The sequence below is a fragment of the Oryctolagus cuniculus genome, chromosome 5, assembly GCF_051225735.1.
Source record: "Oryctolagus cuniculus isolate XC-2025 breed Fujian yellow rabbit chromosome 5, ASM5122573v1, whole genome shotgun sequence".
Classification (NCBI taxonomy): domain Eukaryota; kingdom Metazoa; phylum Chordata; class Mammalia; order Lagomorpha; family Leporidae; genus Oryctolagus; species Oryctolagus cuniculus.
The window spans coordinates 97,194,823-97,218,693 of record NC_142871.1 but is presented as its reverse complement, the minus strand read 5'-3'; the positions used below and the strand labels follow the sequence as shown (position 1 = coordinate 97,218,693).

General features: G+C 38.9%; 1 protein-coding gene across 7 annotated transcripts in view; it reads right to left on the bottom strand.

Annotated features, from left to right (window-relative positions):
• COL12A1 (collagen type XII alpha 1 chain) overlaps nucleotides 1–23,871 on the bottom strand; it is a 128,036-nt gene that overhangs the window by 88,762 nt on the left and 15,403 nt on the right. For 5 of the 7 annotated variants that reach the window (XM_051855515.2, XM_051855516.2, XM_051855517.3 and 2 more), the window contains 7 exons: nucleotides 23,666–23,830; nucleotides 22,661–22,834; nucleotides 20,154–20,444; nucleotides 19,344–19,946; nucleotides 16,937–17,209; nucleotides 14,834–15,106; nucleotides 12,043–12,315 (listed from right to left, as the gene is read on the bottom strand). The exons of the other annotated variants lie outside the window; for them this stretch is intronic. In XM_051855515.2, the coding sequence (XP_051711475.1) occupies nucleotides 12,043–12,315; nucleotides 14,834–15,106; nucleotides 16,937–17,209; nucleotides 19,344–19,946; nucleotides 20,154–20,444; nucleotides 22,661–22,834; nucleotides 23,666–23,830 (2,052 nt within the window). The remainder of the gene's footprint in view (nucleotides 1–12,042; nucleotides 12,316–14,833; nucleotides 15,107–16,936; nucleotides 17,210–19,343; nucleotides 19,947–20,153; nucleotides 20,445–22,660; nucleotides 22,835–23,665; nucleotides 23,831–23,871) is intronic. 7 annotated transcript variants of the gene reach the window in all.

Sequence of the window (23,871 nt, the reverse complement as noted above, 5' to 3'; positions counted from 1 at the left end):
AATCAACAGCCTTTGTATACACAGGCAATGCCACAGCTGAGAAAGAACTTCTAAGATCAATCCCATTCACAATAGCTACAAAAACAATCAAATACCTTGGAGTAAACTTAACCAAGGATGTTAAATATCTCTACAATCAGAATTACAAAATCTTAAAGAAAGAAATAGAAGGGGATACCAAAAAATGGAAAAATCTTCTATGCTCATGGATTGGAAGAGTCAATATCGCCAAAATGTCCATTCTCCCAAAAGCAATTTATAGATACAATGCGATACCAATCAAAATACCAAAGACATTCGTCTCAGATCTGGAAAAATTGATGCTGAAATTCATATGGAGACACAGGAGACCTCGAATTTCTAAAGCAATCTTGTACAACAAAAACAAAGCCAGAGGCATCACAATACCGGATTTCAGGACATACTACAGGGCAGCTGTTATCAAAACAACATGCTACTGGTACAGAAACAGATGGATAGACCAATGGAACAGAATAGAAACACCAGAAATCAACCCAAACATCTACAGCCAACTTATCAAGGATCTAAGATCTAGGATTTTAGATCTTAAGATCAAGGATCTAAAAACAATTACTGGAGCAAGGACAGTCTATTTAACAAATGGTGCTGGGAAAACTGGATTTCCACATGAAGAAGCATGAACCAAGACCCCTACCTTTCACCTTACACAAAAATCCACTCAACATGGATTAAAGATCTAAATCTATGACCCGAAATCATCAAATTATCAGAGAACATTGGAAAAACCCTGCAAGATATTGGCACTGGCAAAGACTTCCTGGAAAAGACCCAGGAGACGCAGGCAGTCAAAGCCAAAATTAACATTTGGGATTGCATCAAATTGAGAAGTTTTTGTACTGCAAAATAAACAGTCAGGAAAGTGAAGAGACAACTGACAGAATGGGAAAAAATATTTGCAAACTATGCAACAGATAAAGGGTTAATAACCAGAATCTACAAAGAGATCAAGAAACTCCACAACATCAAAACAAACCAAACAATCCACTTAAGAGATGGGCCAAGGACCTCTACAGACATTTTTCAAAAGAGGAAATCCAAATGGCCAACAGGCACATGAAAAAATGTTCAGGATCACTAGCTATCAGGGAAATGCAAATCAAAACCACAATGAGGTTCCACCTCACCCTGGTTAGAATGGCTCACATACAGAAATCTACCAACAACAGATGCTGGCGAGGATGTGGGGGAAAAGGGACACTAATCCACTGTTGGTGGGAATGCAAACTGGTCAAGCCACTATGGAAGTCAGTCTGGAGATTCCTCAGAAACCTGAAGATAACCCTACCATACAACCCAGCCAACCCACTCCTTGGAATTTACCCAAAGTAAATTAAATTGGCAAATAAAAGAGCTGTCTGCACCTTAATGTTTACTGCAGTTCAATTTACAATAGCTAAGACCTGGAATCAACCTAAATGCCCATCAACGATAGACTGGATAAAGAAATTATGGGATATGTACTCTTTAGAACACTATACCGCAGTAAGAAACAACGAAATCCAGTCATTTGCAACAAAATGGAGGAATCTGGAACACATCATGCTGAGTGAAATAAGCCATTCCCAAAGGGACAAATACCATATGTTCTCCCTGATCGGTGACAACTGACTGAACACCAAAAAGGAAACCTGTAGAAGTGAAATGGACACTATGAGAAACAATGACTTGATCAGCCCTTGTCCTGACTTTCGAGGAACAACTTAATACTTTATCCCTTTTAGTATTTTTTTGTTTTACTTAATACTATTGGTTGAACTCTTTAATTAACACACAAATATTCTTAGGTGTTCAAATTTAGCTGAAAAGTGATCCCTGTTAAATATAAGAGTGGGAATAAGAGAGGGAGGAGATGTACAATTTGGGACATGCTCAATTGTACTTGCCCCTAATGGTAGAGTTAGAAACATACCAGGGGATTCCAATTCAATCCCATCAAGGTGGCATGTTCCAATGCCAAATCACTAGTCAAAGTGATCAGTTTCAGTTCATAACTGATCATAGTGATAGGTCTAAGAGTCAAAGGAATCACATAAACAAGACTAGTGTCTGCTAATACTAACTGATAGAATTAAAAAGGAGAGAGCGATCCAACATGGGAAGCGGGATACACAGCAGACTCATAAAATGGCTGATGTGCTAAACAGCATTCTGGCCTCAGAATCAGTCCTTAAGACATTCGGATCTGGCTAAAAAGCCCATGAGAGCTTCTCAGGCTCTCAGGAAAGCCAAGACACTGTGGTAAAAAAAAAAAAAATCGTAAATGAAAGATCTCTGTGAGTGAGATTGCAGTGGAAAGAATGAGCCATCAAAGAAGGAGGTACCTTTCTCTGTCCTTAATGTGTTGTACTATGTGATTTAACGGTGTAAATAGTACTCAAACAGTACTTTACACTTTGTGTTTCTGTGTGGGTGCAATCTGTTGAAATCTTTACTTAGTATATATTAAATTGGTCTGTTTATAAAGATAATTGAAAATGAATCTTGATGTTAATGGGATGGGAGAGGGAGCGGGAAATGGGAGGGTTGCGGGTGGGCAGGAGATTTTGAGAGGGAAAAAGCCACTGTAATCCAAAAGCTGTACTTTGGAAATTTATATTTATTAAATAAAAGTTTTATTTATTAAATAAAAGCTTGTGAAGAGCCCTGGGAGCTCTGCCAGCCAAGAGTTGGATCACTGGAAATGGACCTGCCCTGGAGTCGAAGGATGTCCAGGTCAGAGCCACAGATCTTATTGGCTCTAAGCTGAAAAGCCTTCACTCAGCCCAGCTTCCAAAGTGACCACTGCAGCTGAGGGGACGGCCAAATAGGGTCAGTAACACTGCAGGCAGAGCTGTATATTTCCTGTTGGAGTTGCCACTTGGCTTTACCTGGCCAGCTCTCCTCCCAAGCCAGCTAGGTAATGGAAGTCAACAGGGTGCCTTCCCCAAGGAGGTTCACACCTCCTGTAGGATGTATGCTATGAAGAGATAGATAAGTCTGGGCCTCATAATTTACAAGGCTTTAAAGCCCACCTGATTATTATCAAGCCCCTTCTGTCAGGTTCTATTTGCCTCTCAATCAGAAAACTTATTTATAGCTTAGACAGCACCTTTCTTAGCTCCTCTAATAACAACTCTGTCCTCTGTATCTAGCCCACTTGAGCCTCATTCCTTTGTAATCATAATCTCTACTCTACCACCAATGGCTCTACTCCCAACCTGTGTATACTGATGGTCCTCTTCCCCACTTAATGCTGTATAATTGTTTAGAATTTCTCTACAGACAAACCCCACTACCTGCAAAAGTTAGTGGCCTTTCTCCCAGTCTTGGCTGGAATCAGCTTTAAGCCACATCCATCAAACTGTCCCCACAAGGGTCCAGAGACCCCCTCCATTTCCTCTCTATAAAATCCTCTTATTACCTGGTTAATGCTACTCTTTGGATCATTGGTTACTATTCTCACCCAGTCTTCTATACTACAGTGTCTAAGTGTTTACAGCAGGTGATAATGGAACAAACGAAGGCCTTCAGCAACCAGGCAGTCAACCAAATGCTGCTCCAGGGATATACTCGGCTCCCCACCCAGGAGACAGCGGCCTGAGACATCGCCCCATGCCAGCGAAGAGTACATCATCACCCCATGTCAGCATGAAGTAGCTCTAAAGACAGATCATTGTCCCTCTACCCCTCTTGGACTTTTGGGACTAATGTAATCCCATACAAACCCTGCTTTATAAAAAACAAAAAGGGGGAATGTTAGGAAACTGGCACAGTTGTAGCCAGGTGGCCACATGGCCCAGCTACCTGAGCCAGGCTCCACCCCCATCTGTCGCTCCCCCTCTTCACGGAGGAACGACACAGGACCCTGCACTGTTCTTTTGTCTTCTCGGCCCTTCCCGGGTTTGCTGCTGGTTCTTCCTGGGTTGGCTACCGACCCTTCCACCTCGGTGGAAGGGCGGTTCCCCCTGCCACTTTCCCCACTTCCGCGGGGGAGCGGCACACTGCCGGCCGGCTCTCTCGGGGGCTGCTCAGATGTTCCTGGTGCATGTTGTCTCTCTCCTCCTTTATAGTCCTCTTCCACCAATCCCAACTCTGCTACCCACACGCCGAGTACGCTGCTCTCCTCCAATCAGGAGCAGTTCCTACAGTTTATTGGTTGAACTGGAGGCAGCTGTGTAGAAGCTGTTTACTCCTCTCCCAGCGCCATATTGTGGGAGAGCAGATGCATAGAATAAGTCTTAATTCGAGTAACTTAGTCTAGTCCGAGTTGCTCCCCACACCCATCCTAATGGGATTCACTGCTCCTGCTTCCCTGCCCGCCCTCAGGCAAAGTTTTAAAAGGGCCTGTTCCTGCACATGCGCTCTCTTGGCCCTTCTCTCCTGCTCTCTTTTGGTTCCTCTCTCTCGCCTCCTCCTCTGGTCTCTTGGCTCTGCTCTCGGCTCTCCTCTCTCCTCTGCTCTGCTCTATCTTCTCTCCTTGCTAGCTCCTCTCCTCTCTGTTTTTCTCTTATATTCTCTCTCTTTTTCCTTCGCCGCCCCTTCACTCCGGTCTATAGGGTGTTCCCCAATAAACCCTTTCCTTTAAAAACAAACAAACAAAACAAAACAGAATCTTTGGCCAAATATCAGAGGACCAACAAATGAAACAATTTGTTGGCAACTGTGGTATGACTGTTAGGTCACAGGCTGGCAAATAACCAAATTGGTCCTGGGGCTAGAGACGCAACCAGATGAGCAGGCCACCAGCAGGTCGTCAGCTCTGAGAACCTGGTCCTCCACAGCAAAATAACTGGACTGAGTCTGATCAAATGCATAGAATTGCCTGGAGAACTGAAGGCTAGGCCCTTTCCAAATCACCTAAATAGGAACATCTGGGATTGTGCCTAACTACTAAAAATCTTTTAAATCTGTCTTGTGATTCTACTTCCACTACAATTACTTATCCTTTTCCCCCAGATCTTTCTTTTCTCTTCATTCTACTGTTCCTCTCGGATGCCAAAAGGTGCATTAATTTGGAAGATGTGGTTGGTCGGTATGGGAAGGAAACCTCATACTTGCTTTCACTCAAAAATGAGGATATACTGCATTAAATATTTTATAAACAAATCTGGGGACTCCAAGGCTCCAAATATAAAGTAACAAAAAGGAAAGGAAAGCATTAATTGACCAGATTTGATCAGAATACATATGTACAACTATTAAGTATTAAAGTATTAAGTATTAAAGCTATTTTTAAAAAATGTTTAAGGAGTTAGAATTGCAAACTACATGTAATATCACATCTTGAATACATGTATGGAATTACCACATTATACTCCATAGTAGGTACAATGAAAAAATAATTAGGGGCCGGCACTATGGTGTAGCAGGTAAAGCCACTGCCTGCAGTGCTGGCATCCCATGTGGACACCAGTTCGAGTCCAGGCTGCTCCTCTTCTGATTCAGCTCTCTGCTATGGCCTGGGAAAACCATGGAAGATGGCCCAAGTCCTTGGGCCCCTCGTGGGAGATCTAGAAGAAGTTCCTGGCTCCTGGCTCCTGGCTTCAGATCATCGCAGCTCTGGCCATTGTGGCCAACTGGGGAGTAAACAAGCAGATGAAGACCTCTCTCTCTCTCTCTCTCTGCCTCTGCCTCTGCCTCTCCTTCTCTCTCTGTGTAACTCTTAAATAAATAAAACTTTAGAAAAAATAATAATTAGAAAAAGAAATGAGCCTTCTTTAAAATAACAGCAGGCACAATGAAAGCAAAACTGGTCAAAATTGCTGCTCACAGGGATACTCTGCAGGAATGCCTAGTGATTTCCATGTTGAATAGGTATGAGCGTTGCCATGTACAGCATACCACCCCTTGAGGTAAGAAAATGATCTCAAGCCTGTCAGAGAACAGAGAAGTTTGTTTCATCTCATCCTACGCATTCCACCACACACACAGGATGTTCACTGTTCTCAACAGGTGCTTCTTACTGAAGAGTTGATTACATTCTCAAGTGACTGTGCTTCGATTAAAGTGCTACATAGCCAGTCATTTGTTTAATATATTGTCATTTTTTTCTCCTTCTACGGAATTCCAAACATTCGTAAAAATAGGAAGAGATCATGTGACTTGTTTGGGTTTAGCTTGATTAGACTGAGTTTGGGCAACAGTCTGTTTTTCTACATACCTGAGAGGAAAGAAGAGGGACAGAGAGAGCCAAGAAGGAAGAAAAACAGTCAGAAGGAGGGTCTGCAGGCCTTCTCCAGGAAAGACCGCGGTACCTCAAATGGGAAAGTGAAATAACAGCAGCAGCAAACTTTGTCACCTTGTCATTTTCTTTCTCCTCTGCTCTAGCAGTAGATCCTTCCCTGAGTCCCTCCTCTACGGTCCCAAGACTTACAAATGCATGTTTGATGGTGCTGGGATTTGCTCAGATTTTTACCTAAGGGACATTGTTTATAGTATTATTTAACCTCAAAATACTTGATTGCTTCTGGATTATATCTTGTGTTTTATGTATATTACTTTTATCTCTAGTAATAGAGTTTCTGACAATTCAACTTGTTTCAAATAAGTCATCATCTATGATGATGATGGCATGCCTTCATTTTTATTCCTTTGATTTCCTCTGAAGAGTTTTTCTATATATCCTCTTATTCTAGCGTGGTACCACTAGGTATAAGAAATACCAATGCATATGTGTCATAAATTTAAAGGTACAAAATTATATCAGGCTTTAGTAATTTGGCATGCAGCATTTCTATCCTGACTGTAAAACATATTCATGTATGCCATAGGCATTTTTCTCATGCCTGTTTGCATGCATATCTGTGCTTCTGCTTGGGAAATAATTTAGACAGGTGCATTCTTCATGAACTGTACTTCCACTGAGGTTGATTTATATACACTGCTTGTTTTCCACATACAAAGCCAAATAGTTAATGCCCCATTTAAGTAACTTTCCTCTGTTTTCTTAGACAATTTCCATTTGCTTTGTAAAAAAGCAAAGTATCATCCAATTCAAATATAATTATAACATGAATTAGCCAATGATGATAACTGAAAAATTAATCATCATGAAATGAAACTGTATTTCATCTTATAGATTGTTCCAGTCAGCTTTCACTGAGCCTCACATACCACTTTCAAAAATAGAAGTTAAATTGAAAATGTAATGTAAACTCTCTTCTAAACCAATTTGTCTTTTCCATTAGAGCTGAGCCCAAAAGGCATCCAACTTTCCACAGCAGAATACAGAAGACCTGCTTCTGGATAACGTTCATGTGGAAATACGCTTGATTTACAACCAGTGAGTTAGAGCCACCATTCCAAAGGACAAAGTTCACTATTGATAAGTTAATTCCATTACTTGAAGCAATAAATAGTTCTTAAAAACCTCTTCACAAATTACCATTCAACTTCAAAGCCCAAATGAATGAAAAAATATTTTTTCTATAATCATTATCTCTCTATCTTTGTTTTAGATTTTCCTCTGATAAGCAATTAATTCACAGAAAAATGATCGAAGAATTACTCTCCAGTGGTTGTGCTGAAGTTCCCTGGCAACCTCAGAATTGTTATACTCAGAATGTATCATTCTCCAAATTATGAGACAGCAGGAAATCCAGGAAAACACAGAGGCCTTGTTTAGTCCATCTTGGAGAAGCCTCATCATGCAGAATTCCTGGGATATGCTAAAAACTTCATTGTAACAAAATGTCAGCTGAGTTAGCTTGGTTTGATCTGTAGGAAGCCATTCATGTCTAGGACATTGGCGGGTTGCTACAGCAACTGAAACAAAGGAAATTCTGAAAAGTCATATTTTCCTTAGCCAAAAAGAAAAAACACTCAAAATATTTAAAAATCATATTATGCTCAAACTGAAACGTTCATTCATTTGTGGGAACTCTCTGAATAAAATGGGGAGTATTCATTTAAAGGATTATAAAAGCAAGTTTTCCCCTAACAGTGACAACCAAAAGCTCTACTAAGACCTAAGATGCATTTACATGTACTGCAGTGTTTTAGTAATTACACTAAGTCTTCTATGTCTTCCTGCTTTAACAACAACAACAGGGGAAACAAAGCAATGTAAATCACACATAATGATTTGTGCTCAGATTTCTCTGAAGTTTGTATCTGAAATAGTAATAAACTCTGCCTTTGTGATTCTATTGCATACAATACTACAGCCAACCATGAACTTCTCCAGTGCCAACGCTGATAAATCTCTCTTCCAGTGACAAGGGAATTTTCTGATCATTGGCCACATTTCAAAAAACAGAACTAGCAATCAGAGTCAAGTTAGAGATAGTTGCAGTCAACACTCAATCTTTTATATATGTATCTATGTCTATCTATATGTATTTAGAGATATGTATATACTTTTTATTTTTGAATCAAAAGCCACAATGTACTTAATGTAATAAATAAAATTTTCAATCTACAGAATGCTCTTACTGGCTGACTCCATGCCTCTGGATAGAAGAAACATTCCTTCAAGGTCTGTTCTTACCACCTCGTCTCCCAAGAGAAAAACAGATTAGAAAAACAGCAGCCCTCAAAAGCAGTTGCCTGGCTCTGTTTCTGGGCTTTCCACTCCCTGCATTTACCATCATATCCTATTCCTGTATATGGTATGTGGATTTGGCTGAGTTAATATAATAAAATGAAATGGAATAACCAGGGGAAAAATCTTCTATTATTTTAATTTAGTCACAACTATGCTTTCACATATTTGTCAAGTTTACCACACATAATGCAATCGGATAAATATGTTAATAAAATCAAGCTGGTAGCATTGTTTTGTAATCCTCCACTGTAGTTAAGAGCTTTAGAGTAAATGGGAAAAAAAGGTTTTGATTATTGCAACTCAGTTAGAAATTAACCATATTTTTAGAGCAAAACTGCAAATTATCTAGCTTTCTTCCTTCTTAGGAAATGGGAAACATTTTTAAAAACTGTTTCACTACCTTGCCTGTGATGATTTCTACCTTAGAGATAATTTCTGATCAAATATAGGTACATGTCTGTATGTATGGATTCACACATTCCTACAACTTGCTAGACATTATTAAATTATAAACATATCCATACATCTATCCTAGAAAAATCACAACCCAATAGAATGTGTTTGCTATAAAATCAAAAAGTACATTTTTGTTATATAAAATTTTTAAAAAAACTATTCTTGATAAATATGCTTTAATGTTTAGAATCAAGATTTTGATTGAGCACGAGTAGGATTTAAAATTAGCAAGAAAACGCACATGAATATCAGAAAGCTAAAAAAGTAAAAGCAGGGATAAAATTATTAAATTCCATGATACTCCTTAAAGAAAGGTTTTCGTAAATATAAATACACTTAACTCTTGTAAAAAATAAAAGTTCAAAAGTTGATCCCTTAAAAAAGTATTATGAGTAATCTGTGCTAAAGCCTATGGAAACTTTATGAGAAAGAGCACTTCAAAAGATCAAACAAAAAGGACAAACTTCCCCAAAATTCTGGGTTGTACAAAATGGGAAGATCACATGCTCATACCCATTGGATTATGCCTCTATACTTAAGGCAATTTTCTCATGATTTTAAAACTTTATGCAAGGCTGGCGCCATGGCTCAATAGGCTAATCCTCCACCTTGCGGCGCTGGTACACCGGGTTCTAGTCCCGGTCGGGGTGCTGGATTCTGTCCCGGTTGCCCCTCTTCCAGGCCAGCTCTCTGCTGTGGCCAGGGAGTGCAGTGGAGGATGGCCAAAGTGCTTAGGCCCTGCACCCCATGGGAGACCAGGAGAAGCACCTGGCTCCTGGCTTCGGATCAGCGCAATGCGCTGGCTGCAGAGCGCCAGCCGCGGCGGCCATTGGAGGGTGAACCAACGGCAAAAGGAAGACCTTTCTCTCTCTCTCTCTCTCTCACTGTCCACTCTGCCTGTCAAAAATTAAAAATAAAAAAAAACTTTATGCAGCCAATCATTATCTCTAAAACACTTACTAGAGTTATATTTTTAGATATCGATTATAAAGTTAATTGGTTTTCTTTTGATGAATTTTATACACACATAGTATTTTATAGTTTCAAAAGAATTTCATTTAACAGTCTTCCATTTGATCTCCTGGGATAACCCTGGGAGGTAGGAGGGAAGATGATCACCCCCTCTTTATGGACAGATAAATTGAGACTTAAAAGTGTTACAGCTGAGTATCACAACCAGGACTCATATGGTTATCAGTACTTCACATGCTGGCATTTAATGTTTTACTTAAATCCCCTTCTAAAATCATATTTCAAGGACTAGTCAGTTTATTTTTTATTTTATTTTCATGAATTGAAAGACACAGAGACAGAGCAATGGAGAGAGATCTCCCATCTGCTGGTTCAAGTGCCTGCAACAATCAGGGCTGGGCCAAGCAGAAACCAGGAACCCACAACATAATTCAGGTCTCCCATGTTGGTGGCAGGGACCCAAGACCTTGAGCTATCCACTGCCTTCCATAGGTGCACATTAGCAGGAAGCTGGATTGCACACGAAGGAGCAAGGACTTGAATCAGGCATTCTAATACGAGATACAGGTGTCCCAAGCAGTGACTTAACTACTTCTCCAAATTCCTGCCTTAACTAATCATTTTAAACTCTTCGTCAATCTTACTTTGATTAGATGTTTTATCTGTTTTTAATTCTTGACAGAGTATTTAAGTTTCCAATCAGAACTGCTGAGCTTTGTCCTGCCAACTACAACATCTGCAATCCTCCAAATTTCTGGATCCATCAAATTTGATGGATATTTTGCCAAGTGTCACTGTGACTTTATAAAATAAACTGTACTTCAGATTCATTTCTTTCCTGTAAGCATTTAAAATAAGTCCTATAAAAATGATGATGAAGAGAATGATGGCCCACTGAAGCCCTCAGCTATCTAATCAATATCAATGCAATCATCCACTGATTTCTTTTTTAAAGTTAGAACTCATACTCATTGCAGTTGACTAAAATTTGTATTTTATTTCCCTTCCACTACTTACTTCTTGCAGTGAGTTAAAATAAACGTAACCTGGCATTATATCACAAAAGATCCTAAGAAGGGCCAGCATTGTGGCACAGTGGGTTAAGTTAGCTGCCTAAGATGCCAGCATTCCATGTGAGCACGGGTTTGAGTCCTGGTTGCTCAGCTTCCCATCCAGCTCCCTGCTGATGCACCAGAAAGGCAGCAGAAGATGGTCCAGGTACTTGGGTCCCTGCCTCCTACATGGAAATCGGACTGAGTTCCAGGCTACTGGCTTTGGCCTGGCCTAGCCCCAGCTATTGCTGCCAATTGAGGAGTGAACCAGTAGATGGACAATCAATCAATCTCTCTCTCTCTCCCTCTCTTTCTCTCTCTCTAATTTTGCCTTTCAAATAAATAAATAAATCATTTTTAAAAATCCTAAGAATTATGAAGCCCTCTGACAACTCAAGAGAATCAGGAAATAGCATCAGTCCTGTGGATGGTTCTTATATAGTATTGCATTAACTCTGAACTTCTAACATGGAACTGAGGGTTAGAGGTCTCTTTGAAATCAAATTATAGAAACATGTGTTTTCATATTTCTCAAGCTACTATTAATGTGTTTATGCATGGTAAATGAAAACAACACTGGACTGAAAAGCAGAAAATGGCTCCTAGAGGGACCTGAGTGACAGAACCAACTGTATGACCTTGAGCGATCCAAATATTCTTCATCCATAGATGTTTTCCAAGGTGCCATCCCACTCTGAACATCACATAACCATTCTGCACTTAACCATCCTGTGGCACCATAAACACATTAGTGTATCCTTATTATGCACTCTGTTTCCCCAAGACATGTCTTACTAATCAAGTTCAACTTTTTCAGTCACTCACATTCTATATTTCCAAATAACAGGCAGTTTTATGATAATTCATTTTTGATATGAATTCCTTATAGGAGAAAGGAGTTCACATTGCCATATTTCACTCTTGTAAAACATTTTAAGCTTTCTAAATGCAAAGTTACAAACAAAACCAGGGATTTCCATAAAATATTACAGTTACCTTCAAGTGTTGTTCCTTCTCCAAAAAGAGCATCTCCAGCCCCAGATGCATACAAGGCTGTCACAGATAAGGCATATTGTGTCCCTTCTTTTAATCCTCTCAGGACAGTATTGGTTGAATCTCCCCTCACAGTGACCTCTTGAGTTTCACCTCCTGCCACCGGAGTGTATGTGACCAGATACTGTTTCACTTTTCCTGGTGCTCCACTCCAAGATAATTTCATACTTGATGTTGTAGGGTCGGAAACTCTTAAGTCTCTTGGATTCCCTCTAACTTCATTCAAAAATGACAACAAAATCACAATCCATTATTTAATAAAAATAAGTTGTAAAACACTTTGTGACTACACAATGGGTGTGCGTTACACCAAATTTGCATCCTGAGTGGGTTTGTCACAATTTTAACTGCTGACCAGCCAACAAAGTTTTAAGCATCTCTAAATAAAGCCCTATATGGGAGAAGAAGCAAAGCAAAAGACACCCAATTCCTCTTCTTTTTTTACACCAGTAAAATATTTCATGTAAAATTCTTTCCCTAACTTTTGCCTTGAAGTGAAACAAAGCACTATAAAATTGTCTATATGTAGAGTATTATTACAATGTAGATTTTTAACTCCTCTAGGAAATGTTAAATAAAAACCCTTTATCAGTATAATGTACATTTAGCAGTAACAGCTAGGAAATAATGCTAATATGATAAAAAAATGGTAAGTGATAAAAATGCTGCTGTGCTGGGGAGAGAGGGAGGGAATGAGAAAGAAACAGCCGCATGAGACCTAGCTTTGGGTACAAGTCTTGAGCAGCTACCCATCCCTATGCAACTGTGATGCCTGGTATTTCATGACTTTCCTGGTAGATTGGCCATGTCATCCCCGAAGGATCTCAAGGCACCCAACTCTATGGCATTTTCCACTAGTTTTACTCCAAAAAACAGAATGATGGTGAGCAAGCGGATCATTTCATGATGCCCAGCACAAACAGTCCTTGGTCCCAGCAACAAAATCAATATGAGAAGTAGCTACTTCCTAAGCAGTAGAGAGGAAGAAAGAGAAAGGTGGAAGGAGAAAGGGCCTCCAGTGGGAAGGGCTAATGAGTGAGGCTGCAGGAGGAAGGAGGGAGAGTGGTACAGTGGGAGCAAAGGAGTGTGGTGCAGACCAAGCTACAGTGGACACTCTTGTGAGCATCTGCAGAAGGACATGAAGTTCACACACTGAGATCAACCACTTTTTAGCTACATGACTCAGAGCTGCTATTTAAAACTGGGATAATAATAACAGCTTCACAGAATCAATGCAGGATTTAATTGAGGTAACATACAAAAAGAGTTTGCACAGAACCTGACACAAATAGGTGCTCAATAACAGTTCATTACTGCTAAATGTTCTTAATGATAATGCTGTTCAAAAAAATTAAGTATGAGAAATAAAAGAAAAATGTGAATGCCTTAGTTTTTTTAATGAACTAGGACATTAAGCATTAATAATTTGAAGCAAATATATGAATTTGTTTGGGAACTTGATCATGACATTTAAATAAAAACAGGTTAATGTTTAGAAATCTGAAGCCAGTCTTTGTCTCAACTGTTGAGGAAGAGGCTTTTTTTTTTCATACTATTTACTGAACTCTTTACCTAGTGTAGGGTTAATCTGACGTGTATAAAGTTAATTGAAAACAGATCTTAGTAAAAAATAAGAATGGAAATAGGAGAGGGAGAAGGAAGAAGAGTAGGAGTGTGGGTGAGAGGGAAGGTAGGGTGGGAAGAATCACTATGTTCCTAAATTTATATTTTTGAAAGGAAGTTTATATGCATTAAATAAAAAAAAATCGGGGCCAGCATTGTGGTACAACAGGTTAACTCAGATTAAGCCACTACCTGTGACTCCAGCATCCTATATCAGAGTGCCATTTAAGTTCCTGCAACTCTGATTCTGATCCAGCTCCCCATTAATGCATCTGAGAAAGCACTGGAAGACTGCCCAAGTGCTTGGGTTCTTACAACCCATGTGAGAGGAAACAGATGGAGTTCCAGGCTTCTGCCTTCAGCCTGGATCAAGATAGGCTATTCCAGACATTTGGGGATGAACTTGTGGAAGAAAGATCTCTGTGTCTCTCCCCTTCTGTCTCCCTCTGTCACTCTGCCTTTAAAATAAATAAAATAAATCTTTAAAAAAAAATCATGATGCAGGGGCTGGCTCCATGGCGCAGAAGGTTAATCCTCCGCCTGCGGTGCCAGCATCCCATATGGGCGCCGGTTCTAGTCCCAGCTGCTCCTCTTCCAATCCAGCTCTCTGCTATGGCCTGGGAAAGCAGTGAAAGATGGCCCAAATCCTTGGGCCCCTGCACCCACATGGGAAACCAGGAAGAAGCACCTGGCTCCTGGCTTCAGATCGGCACAGCTCTGCCTCTCCCTCTCACTGTCTGTATCTCTGATGTCCAAATAAATAAATAAATCTTTTAAAAAAATCATGATGCAAAAAAGCATAGTCTGTTTCAATGGTACACAGCAGTTTGATTTTTAGTCCCCTAGTCATACCTCAATTCTTATTAGAATAATTGATAAAATTATTTTTAAAGAATGTTTAGCTTCTATCATAATATTCATAATATATTTACACAAATATAGTTATGAGTAAGTCAAAATTGGATTAACTTCACTGTAAAAAAAATTACAGTGTAAGATACTCAGATAATTCAAAATGTCTCAGGATTTGTGTTATCTGGATTGCCGTTTAAATTTTCCCATCTGGTCTAAGATTTTGGTGTTCCAAATATTGTCAGTGTATTTCCCCTACCTTCTTCGGTGGCTGCATTTCCAGTCAGTGGAGAGCCAGGTCCTGATAAATATTCAGGAATTACAGATACTTCATATTTTGTGTCTGGAGTCAGGTTCTCCAATGTTCTTCTCCTCTGATTGGCAGGGGTGGTAACTTCTTTGCTTTCTCCACCAGCAACTGGTCTATATATAATCCGATACCTTAAAACTTTCCCTGGAGCTTGAGTCCAGGTGATTTTAAAACTGTCTGTTGTCTCATCTGTCACTTTCAGGTTTCGAGGGGCTCCCTTTACTGAAATTAAAAATATATACATGTTCAAAAATAAGTTGGCTAATTTTACATGCAAAATACAAAATCTAGCTTTTGATCACTAAATTACAGCATTTTCTAAACAAACCTTGAGCAGTTTTTTGACAAACCTATTACTATATTCATTTAGCCAAAGATTAACTAGATTCTGAAACAGCAAATATTCTATAACATCTAGAAACTAAGTACTGTTTATATTTTAATCACATATGGATATATATAAAAGCAAACTACTAAAACAATAAGTACTCTATTAAATAGTATATTTATATTCCATAAAATTGCAGAATATAACCAATTCATTTCTCAAATCTAAGTAACAACAGCTTACTTTTATTAAATTTTCTCATAGAAGAAGGGAAGCAATGCCTCAGACCAAGGACCACCACACTTATCTACTTGACCAAACTGTCTTATCCAGTCAGTTTCATAGCTTTTTACCTGAAGAGTCATTTGACTTAGAGTGCAATTGGACCATATACAAATGTGTGAGGGAGCAAGCACATGATAGGTACTTAATGAATGCTAGTTAGATCTTGAAGCTAAATTGGATAACACTCATAGATTCAGTCTTAAACGAAATTTTCAGCAAGCCCAAATGGGAACATCAGTTGACTTTGGGTTTAGTCAACATGTTTAAATGATCTATTTGTTCAATGGGGCAAACTACCCATATGGACAACACATTCAGGAAAAGTGAACTAAAGGCCGTGTCTCTAAGTCCACTGGAGTAAAAACATAGTGCAATGCACCTGCATTTACCCCACAAAGAATTAGAAGTTCACTTAAATATTCAGCACATCATTAGATTGCCCCGGGAAGAAAGAAAAGAAATGTATCTCTCAAGAATAGAAAGAAATGTTGGCTGACTTACACCTGTGACTCACTGTGTCTAGCATGGACTGAATTAGGCAGAATAAATGAGACAGACAGTCTGATGGATTTTAATCTTGCCACTGAAGCTTAATAGATATATAATTTTGAGCCTCAGATTACTCATCAGTAAAACATGACTATGTATTGGATTACTGAAGTGGCTTAATGAGACAATCCATGGAAAACTTAGCATAGCAAGAGCTCAATAATTGTGTCTATGAAAGTATAGAGTCAGAAACTTCCTTATTGACTGAAGAAAGTTTAAATCCCAGATTTCACTACCAACAGGAAAATTAGAACGGCATTACCAAATTCTACTGCAATAGCCCAATGGCCAAAACCTCAAGTTCATATGAATGTAGAGGCCTCTACTCAAAAATGTAAGTTTCTTCTTGAGATATACTTCTCATTCCCATCCCACAGTGCTGAAGAAAAAGAGCCAGGCTCCTCAAGCAGCAGTGTCAGCTCTACAGGAAGTCGCTGGAAATATCTAAGCATGAACTTCGAGGTTGTATGATCACAAAAATCTTAATAAGATGTCTTTCATCATTTAGTTTATTTGCTGGCCTTCAGGCAGATATATATATTTAAACCACACACAAAAGAAAAATGTCAATCGTATTTGAAACATGTTTCAGAGAAAAAAAAATCTCTAGCTTTTAGTAGTACACAGTATGTCAAAAGTTAATTCTATAACTATTAACAACTATCTGTGTCCCTTCTGAAATTCATCAAAATAAATCTAGGGTGTTTTTTTTTTTACTTAAAAATCTTTCTCCAGTTTTAAAAAGACTCATGAACAGCTATATTTTAAAGTTGCCAAATCCTAAAAAGACACAATTCTTGGCTACAGAACAGATGGTTATTACAAAACATTACTTTGTTCTTTAATAAATCACTAGTTTTTGAAAAGGGGTGGCAGAAACTCCATCACACCTTCTGCAGTGGTCTCCTCTCCAGATACAGGAATGCTGAAGCCATCCTCATACTCCGCTGTCACATTGACTAAGTACAGGGTCTCTGGCTTCAGGTTGTGCAGAACGACACTGGTGCTGGATGCTGGCTCCACCACTGTGACCTCGTCATCCCCAGAAGCTTCCTTGTAGGTGATATGATACGAGAAAACATTTTCTCCAGCAGGAGACCAGTCAGTTTTGAAACTGTAAGAAGTCACCTCAGAAAAATTAAGATCCTTTGGAGGCACATAAGCTGTTGAAAATAAAAGAAAGACACAGTTTCAAATTTTCAAATCTGCAAAACAAAAATGGACCTAATGAAATGGCTTGTATTCATTTGTGAAAGAGGTCCTTGAGACCAATGTTTTGAGTAAACCTTCCACACATGAGCCTTGAGAGAAAGCATGTCACTTACAGTCCTGCAAGAAGGTCTTGACCTTTTACATAGCATAATAAAAGTTATGTTGCATAAATGACTAATTAAAATTGAATTTGACTCTTGAGCTTCTTAAGACAAAGTAGTGGAATGGTCCAGACCACAATTGGAATATTTAACCAATAGCAGATCTACAGTGAAATATCACAATTTTCCCATACATCTCTGGAACTTGGAAATTTACCTTTGGTGGTAAGTAAAGAGATACTTCAAAGTAATAATTAATGAATGATTATTTTCCTAGCATAGCAAAAGAGCATTTGTTAAACTAAGTCATAGGGAGAGACAATGTTCAATGCACCCTGCACATCTTCAGGCAGCATAAGATTGGATTGGAGACGCAAGAGAATACAAAGTTAGTAACAAAAAAAGCAGTACATGTGAATGCCGAAAGAATGAACAAGGCAGTAAGTGTTACAGTGCTGGAGCAGTTCAGGAGCCTTTATGAAAGGCATGAGAAATTTACTGAATATTGAAAATATTCAACCAATGAAGACACACAGAAAACAGGATAAGGAACTCTAGATTTGAGGAATAATGCACAAAAAGTATACAGGAAGACATGCATAAAAGAATTCAAAGGTCCACAACTATATTCTAGTCATTTTTCATTCAAAGGACTTAGCTCAGTATCCAGCACATATTAAGACAGTAAGTGGGTTCTTTTCAAAAAGATCTATGTATGTATTGGAAAGTCAGAGTTACAGAAAGAAAGGAACAGACCAAGAAAGAGAGAGATCCTCCACCCACTGGTTCACTCCCTAGATGGCCACAACAGCCAGGGCTGAACAAGAAGAAAGCCAGGATTCCCACATGGGAGGCAGAAAACCAAACACTTGAGATATCCTCTGCTACTTTTTCCAGGCCATTAGCCAGGGGCTGGATCAGAAGTGGAGCATTTGGGACACAAATAGGTACACACACACATGGGATGCCAGTGTCACAAGTGGTGACTGTGCCACACAGTCAGTCCCAATAAGTGGTTTTTTCATTGGATATAACAAATACATATGATAAAGCTGATTAAGACCTATTTGAGAACCTAGGCATTGAAACAATCTCTTATGAGTAAACAGCTTTCAAACAAAGAAATATTCATACACAGAAGAGAATATATCTCCCAGCTAAATGATCTAACTCTGGGACAGCATTTGACCTAGCAGTTAAGCTGCCAGTTGGAACACCTTGATCCCATATTAGAGTTCCTGGGTTCAAGTCCTAGCTCCTCTCTCCATTCCAGTTTCCTGCTAATCTGCACCCAAAGAGGTTGCAGGTGAAGGCTCAAATAGTTGGGTCCCTGCCACCCACGTGGGAAACCTGGATTAAATTCCCTCTTGTTGGGATCAGCACTGAAGCGCACTCGGCTAAGACACTGCTTGCTATGCTGGCATCCCCTACTGGAGTACTCAGCTTCTGCTCACACACTTGTGAAGGCAGCAGAAGATGGCACAAGGCCTTGAGCCCCTAAACCACTGTGGGAGACCCAGACGGATCCTCAGCTTTAGTGAACCAGCAGATGGACGATCTCTACTCCTCTCCCTCTTTCTCTCACTCTCTCTTTCCCTCCTCTCCACTTCTTTTCTCCCTCTTTCCCTCTTCCCCACTTCTTTTCTCCCTTTTCCCTCTTCCCCCTCCCTCCTTCTCTGTTGCTCTTTTAAATAAATAAATACATAAATAAATAAACCTTTTAAAAAACAGTTCCCAGTTGTTATAGGCATTAGAGAACAAAGAGGCAGAGAAGAGTGGTCTCCTCCTCTGTATCTCCCTGCCTCTCAAAATAAATAAAACAGAACAAATAAATAAATCATCTAATTTCAATCATTTTGAATAAAGAAAAGCTGCTTTTTTCCTGTATGTTAAAAAAAACTGAAGAAATACATTATCCATAATTTTGGAACCAAAAATACATTGTTCACAAAGAGGTAACTTTCACACTCCAGAGTCTGCTAACCTTTTTTCTTTATAGCTGCCAATTCTTGCTCAATCCTAAGACAGATAGACTGTGTGAGTTCAAAAGATATCCTCTGAAAAGCATCAAAATCCTCCACTGTGAACACGTGGGTCTCGGCAGGAGGAGAGGCAATAGCTTCCAACTCTGAGCGAACAGCATCCTTCACACCAACAGCAAAGATTTCGACATCTGAATTCCTTAGTTTTATAGCAGGATCTCTGAAAGCATCCGATGATTTTCCATCAGTGATAAGAATCATGACTTTGGGTACATTGCTTCTTGAACCTTTGCTAGGCACAAATATTTTTTCTCTGACGTAAGTCATTGCTTTGCCAGTGTTCGTAGAGCCTCCTCTGTAGGGGAAGGTGTTTATTGCTTCAATTATATCTTCAACCTTGGTAAATTTCTTCAAAGTGAACTCAGTATGAGGATCTCTGCTATATTGAACAAGACTTATCTGTACTCTATTTGGTGAAATTTCAAAACTTTTTGCGAGAACTTCCAAAAAGGCCCTCACTTTAACAAAGTTTGCAATCCCAATACTATAGGAGCCATCAACCAAAAACACAATATCAGCTTTTATATCCACACCACGTGAGCATTCTGCAAAGAGAAAAACATCCCATTAAATTCCAAAAACAAATATGAATTAATCATTAAAATACAGATGTCAGGTTTCTTGGCAAGCATGAATCTTAAAAAAAAATCCGTTGAAAATATTTTGTTTAAAATAAGTCTGAACTTCAAGTAAGGCATACTGTTAAAAGGACCTTCACATACACCAAACCTTCTGATGCATCTGTAACTTACCCACTTGAACTTTCATTGGCTGAGTCTTCTCCATTATTGAAATGGGTTCGCTGGATGTCAATCCTTTCATGGCGGAAACACTGATCTGGTACTCTGTGTCTGCGGAGAGGTCGCGAATACTGAGCGTGGTTGTCTGAGGCCCTACGCTCAGAGCGTGGTGTCGGCTTCCTGTGGTCATTGGCGTGAGGAGAACTTTATAGCCAGTCACTGCACTGGGAGATGGATTCCAACTTAGCTTAATGTATTTTGATGAGACTTCCGTGGCAATCAAATTTGAAGGAGGCTCAACAACTACAAAGTAACAAGCAGTGATTAATAATGAGGTGTAGCTTTATTAAGTAGGTCTTTGGATTTGGATCTTCAGTTGTCCTTATTCAAATTAACAATGTATATCAGGAACAGTTGCCCAATACCCTTTCTCCCCTGAGCACTTCACACATCACCTTTATCCAAAGTAGGCACTCAACAAATATTAATTAAATCAATGATTCATTCAATTCTTTATAAAGCTTTTCCTCTTTTAATAATGTCATAAGAGTAAAACTACAATCTTTGAAACATACTTTGTAATATAACAAGAAAGAGAAAACTTTAGCAGTTCTTAAGTGCCAGATTATTTTAATTTTAAACAATTTTATTCCCACTTCAGGGTAAGAAAAAAAAGCCTCAACATGGTCACAGTGGCACCATAGGTGAAACAACAGTTCATAACACATATATTGATACATAAATGTTGCTAATTTAAAACACCCTGATCCTCAGTGTCAAGCATAGCAACACACTGAATAATATAAACTATTTTAAGATATTTCAGACAAATCTTCAAAATTCTAGATTGATCAATGGAATCAACTATCCAGAAGATATAATTCTAGTGTTTTACAAATCAGCCTGCAAGACGCAGGTGGAACAAAAGGGAGGTGCTTACTCATCACCGCCTCAAAAGGCAATCAGATGTTGCACATGAAAGTGATGCTTAAGTGAGAAGTAGTGGCAGGGCAGCCAAACCTCTTGAGTAATGCAGACACACAAGTCAGAGAACAAAAGCTAATGCAGAGAACAGACTAATGCCAGTGGAAGAGAGAATACTCAGGAAAAATGTGAACAATTGTGATGCAGCCATGTTTCCCCTACCCAGAGAATTCAAACAGTGGTAGAACAAGGTTTGCTCTCCCCTGGCATATACACAGTGAAGAATTAGGGTGCTCTAAGAGATTGATTAGAGAGGTAATCAAGGAAAAGCAGAGGTGAGAGAGATGAATTTTATAATTCTGAGCAAAATAAAAGTCAGACATTAGGCAGTAAAATAAAAAGATTTGGAGCCCATGAAGTAATGAGAAGTTATGAGACGGAATTAAAGCCAATGAGCATTGCCAAAACACGCAGGATATGGAGATTAAAGGGCTTATATGACTGAAGATGCAGCTATTTAGAACTTACTTTAATCACGTGTTGATTCTAAGGCTTAAAGTACAGCAATCATGGAAAAACAGAAAGGCTTTGAATTGTGACTTTGAATCTTCAAAAGGATACTTATGAAAAGTCTTTTGAAATGCCCTTTCTTTCCCTCTGCGTATTTAGAAGTAGTAACTGCTATAAATGGGAAAATTTTCCAGATGTAGGAAGATCAAACTGGCTGGTCCTTGGAATATCCTTAAATGCTTTGAAAACGCTGCACAGAGTACAATAATGGAAAATCTTTGTCCTTAGCCAGTTAATAGAAAAAGTGTTATTACTTTAAGTTGTAGAATACTAAAACAAATGTCTTTCCAGCCAGACACTGTTTAAATCAGAGTGCAGAGTAATTAAAGCAAATACCAGAAGAGGGTAATTATGGACAGATGCTTATTGTATGCAAAAGAGTCTTTAAGTTAAGTTGCTTTAAGTCTTAGGCATTTGATGCAGAAGTTAAGATGCTGTTTGGGATGCCTGATTCCCGTATTGGAGTGGCTAGTCTCAAGTACAGGCTCCTTTCCCAATTCCAGCTTCCTGCTCATGCACACCTTGGGGAAGCAGGTAATGGTTCAAATGTTTGGGCCCTTGACACCCATATGGAACACATGGGTTGATTTCCATACTCCCTGCTTCCACCTGGTGAAGCCCTGACTGGCAATTAGGAAGTGGACCAATGGATAGGAGCTCTCTCTCTCTCTCTCTCTCCCTCTTTATCCCTATCTCTCCCTCTCTCTCTTCCTCTCTCCCTCTCTCTGCCTTTTAAACAAAAAAATTATTTTAAAAGGCTTTAAAGGAAATAAAAAATCAAAACTTCTTTTCCAAAAACAAAGCTAAGAACTTTACAATGAAATAAACGTTTTTATCAAAAGTTTCACTGGTCAGAGAGGGATGATAAAATGGAAACAACAACTTGAGTTACTGAAAAACAATACAAATGGAGTACACAGAGAATCACTGAGTGGTATGTGTGAGTATATTTTAGGATGCTCGTAAAGCTATCAATGATGGAAAATGTTAACACAAAGGGAACACTCAACAAACAAGCCACTCACCTTCTTCTCCACTAACCAATTCACCAAGTTGTTCATCAACACCTGAGCACACCTGGGAGATGATCTCATTCTGAATATCCACAATTGCATCAAAATTGGCTACATTGAAAACATGGTTCAGTGAAGGTGTGGAGGCAATTTGTTTGAGTTCTTTTGCATCTGCAGCTTTAATACCTTAAAAACGAAAGGACAAGGATTTTTTGAATTGGGAAAAGTGCCAAATTGGAGAAGTTCTTTGCTTTCCTACTCTCACAACTGAAGACATTTTCAAATCCTTATTAAGTCATCAGAATATTTTTTGCTTCATAATGAATGTGCAACTGCTTAGATGACAAAAGCATTTTATAATTCCACATAAAGTGGCCAGCCAAAGAGGAAAATGAGTGGTTAGTAAAACAGAGTGGGCTCTCATCCGAACCATGCCATCATTTGTCTCTGCCATCTGTAAAGATAATACTTTTTTCTTCCAGAGTCCTGAATGAGCTGGAGCCCTCTGAATTCTTCAAGTATTACATAATATAGGAAACACATAAAAAACACTTAATGATAATACAAGGAGGATCTTTATTAGAATCTTTGGCCCAGTATACTTTGGAAAGTAGAGAACTGACACAGAATATGAATACCACTTCACTTAATGCACTTGCTGAGGGGTAACATGAGGGAAATAGGTAAGAAGAAAGTTCACTCAAAGATAATTTGGCATAATATGACATCATAAAATGCAGGGAATGCTTCTAATCACAATCCTTCCTTGAGGATTTAATCCTTCATTTCCCAAGCAGTAAGTTTATTGAAATAGTTCTTTTTTGAATGTTCATTAACTTATTTTCCCTTGATTTTCATTTTCAAGGTAACATATTTTTCATTTACATGATAGTCAAAGGCTAAATACCCCACTAAAAAAAGAATTTAACAAACAAAAATACCATAGCACAGCAGGAATATAGACAAGGGCTGTAAACAAGTAGTTCTAAAATGAAAATAATTAACTAAACAACCTACCCAAGGAGAAAACTTCAACTCCAATATTACGAAGCTCTCTTGCTGGAATTTCCACCTCATCCTGAGATTTGCCATCCGTGATTATGATTGCCACTTTAGGAAAGCCAACTCTTGCTCCAGCAGACTCCAAGAAAGTGTTTTTGACTAAGTAATCAATGGCATCCCCTAACAGAAAAAGGAATGTGTTCATTCACTCCGGAATATAC